Raw genomic sequence first — 2,844 nt, 5'->3', positions numbered from 1 at the left:
GTGTCATCTGCATAAATGGCAAGTTGTGTGGGATATCTTTCGAGAAAATTGAGTCAAGAGTTGCGCCTAAGAGGCTGCCCTGAGGCACCTCAGCCCGTATGCGTCTAGGTATTGAGCGAGTTTCTCACACTCGAGCGATAAAGTGCACATCCATAAGATAAGTGTTAATAATGTTTATGAGTGCATGAGGTAACCCAAGCTTTTAATGAGCTTATTTTTTTTTTCTTTTTGAAAGCGGTTAAAGATTTTTTTAAAGGGAAATAAATGTATTAGCTAATTGTTTAAAAGCTGCTGTTACTTTATTTGCTCGTTTTTTTTAATTTTTACGCACCTACTGAAATAATTGGAGATTTCAGCTAATTTTGAAAATATTGATCAGATACTAGAGAGTCGATATTGGTATACGGGAAAGTAGGCTCGTTTAGTTCTGGACGGAACTTCTTGTTCTTATCCATATTACCGATCCTGATACAACTTGTAATAACTGCTATGACGATCGCACTCACCTCCCCGCGTTTCATTCTGGATGAAATAAATAAAAATAGCTATTGGAATAGTGCAACTTGACGCTTTTCTTTTCTTTCTTATTTGCTAGACTGTTCTCCGAAATTTCTCATCCATGGGTTTTTCTACGTAGATTTGTTTTTCTATTCAAAATCATCTTTTCCACACAAGTAAAATGAGGGTACTTACGTATTAACGCCACCGCAGATACAGATTTGCGGTTTTCCCATGTTACCAAAGCAAGATAACAAGGAATCCGAAAGATAACTGCGCGTGAGTGCGAACAACAAAACTTTAGCTGCGGTGGCGTCAATATGTAAGTACCAAAATTAGTGATTATCATTTATTTCTTTGGGACCTTCGTGGCTCTGAAGTAGAAGCTTTGCTTCGAATGCTGGAGGTCGTAGGCTCAATTCCCACCAGTACCCTGGGTAGTTATTTTTTCTCTTTGTGCGTAATACTTCTTGAGTTGTCCTACATGTAAATAAAGAAGTCCAACCATTTAAGGCAATGGTTTCCCACATCTTCATAAAAAATTATTAAATATATGACACTAAAACAACATTATTTCTTTATTAAACAAGTTAAAGGAAACAACTCCATTTTTGGGAACTAAGCTGCCAAATGTATTTTATTTTTTCAATGGGAATCATCAGATCTGCTCACAAAAAAATGCATTATTTAATAATCATCAAGACTGCATTATGGTCACTAACGGATTATTTTTCAGAATCAAGTTAAACAATAAACTTCTGGCAGAGTTGAACTCAAGGATAGTGTCATTCCACCCCCTAAGCAATCGAACTGCTCTCATCTGGTTTTCATCACTGCGATTGGTAGCTATCTGTCGAAATGAGGGATTATTTCGGAAAAGACTATGAAGAACATGTTCTAAGATATATTTTAACCATAAAACGTTCGTCACAGGCATATAGTTACTCCACTGTCCGCTACTGTACTCTGCCATTACCTTATAAACAGTTCTGTGATCGAGCCATAAATTGTCGCACTCCGTTTCTTCGTCATTATCGCAGACGCAATGGTCGAGAGACATATAGTGCACTCCTCCCACGTTTATCCTTGACAGTGTAAAGTCGATTACAAAAACTTGCTGGCCAACAGTTTGTACCGAAAAATTGAAACTTTCCAGGACGTACCGCATTTCAGGACAATTCGTTTCGTTCAGTAAGAGATTGCCCAAATGAAGATCTCTGTGCTCGAAGTTGAAAGCTACTTCCGCGATTGCCAAAGCAGATGCCACCTGAGTGATTATACTCAGGCCCGACCAAGCATTTCGCATATTCTTAAGAGTAGCAGGCTCTCCACAGTAATCCAACTCTGTGGCTAAATAGAGCTGATCTTCTGGATACAAGTTGGGTTGAAAGTGTTCAGCAGGGTCTTCCAGCCTTTTGGGACTGTTCTTGTAGTCCCACCAACAGCGCATCATTGCTGCAGGAAATTCATCCTTGATTAAACTTATTTTGTAAACTTTAGGAAAATTGGGCGCTAAATACACTGGCCCTTCATTCAGTTCACTGAGAAAAGATGAACAAATGATGTCTGGTATAGCCATTTCAATAGGAAGATTGATGTTGCCGCTATCCGGATGCTGCCCATTTACTGGCATGCATTTGAATATTCTGTGTGAACCATCAACATGAGTTAATTTGTATATTTCAGCATATGTGCCTTCCGCAATTTTTACGGCTGACATCTGTTTGCACAATGGCAAAGCAGCCAAGAAACTGACACCATGGTTAACCACGCACAAGTCCATCACTTCCTTCAAACTCTGAGACATACTGTCTGCCTCGACCTCATTCTGAGGTATCGTTTCGGGAGGGGTCATGTAATTTTGATGAATTTGAAAAGCTTGTTTCAGAGATGAAAGCATGAGCTGTCGTTTTTTCCTGACGCGAATACTTATCTTCCACGAATTCCGCCTCCATTTCTTCAATAGACGATAAATGATTTGAGGTATCTTCCAGTAGGTGCACGTAGCAAGAACAGCTCCAGCCACAGTTGGGACTGTAGAAATTGTAAAGGCAGGATTAATATGCATTGCGGATAGTCCTAAAACATGATTTTTTAAATTTTACTTCGAGGAAATTTCTTGTGAAAATATTTTAATTTCGAACAGGCAGCTATTATCAGATTACTATGTAAACACGAAACAAATGGAACAGCGCTTGAGCAATCTCGTGCTCCAGATGCGAGATGTGCAGAAAACTTCCTTCATTAAAATAAGATGCTAAAATTTCATACTCCGCAAAGTCTTTTCTGTATTCTGCTTTTCAAATTCTGAAAAGCCTTTACTATATTAAGTATGTATTAATATGT

At 38.6% G+C, this 2,844-nt stretch overlaps 1 protein-coding gene across 1 annotated transcript; it reads right to left on the bottom strand.

Annotated features, from left to right (window-relative positions):
• Positions 1–1,195: 1,195 nt before the first annotated feature.
• LOC129230272 (serine/threonine-protein kinase haspin-like) lies at positions 1,196–2,566 on the bottom strand. The gene has a single exon (XM_054864672.1). It carries the CDS (start codon positions 2,564–2,566, stop codon positions 1,196–1,198), a length of 1,371 nt encoding a protein of 456 aa, XP_054720647.1.
• Positions 2,567–2,844: the final 278 nt, after the last annotated feature.

Source organism: Uloborus diversus, chromosome 9, assembly GCF_026930045.1.
Source record: "Uloborus diversus isolate 005 chromosome 9, Udiv.v.3.1, whole genome shotgun sequence".
NCBI classification, from domain to species: domain Eukaryota; kingdom Metazoa; phylum Arthropoda; class Arachnida; order Araneae; family Uloboridae; genus Uloborus; species Uloborus diversus.
Note: the sequence above shows the minus strand (reverse complement) of the source record. Positions and strands in the feature narration are given on the sequence as shown.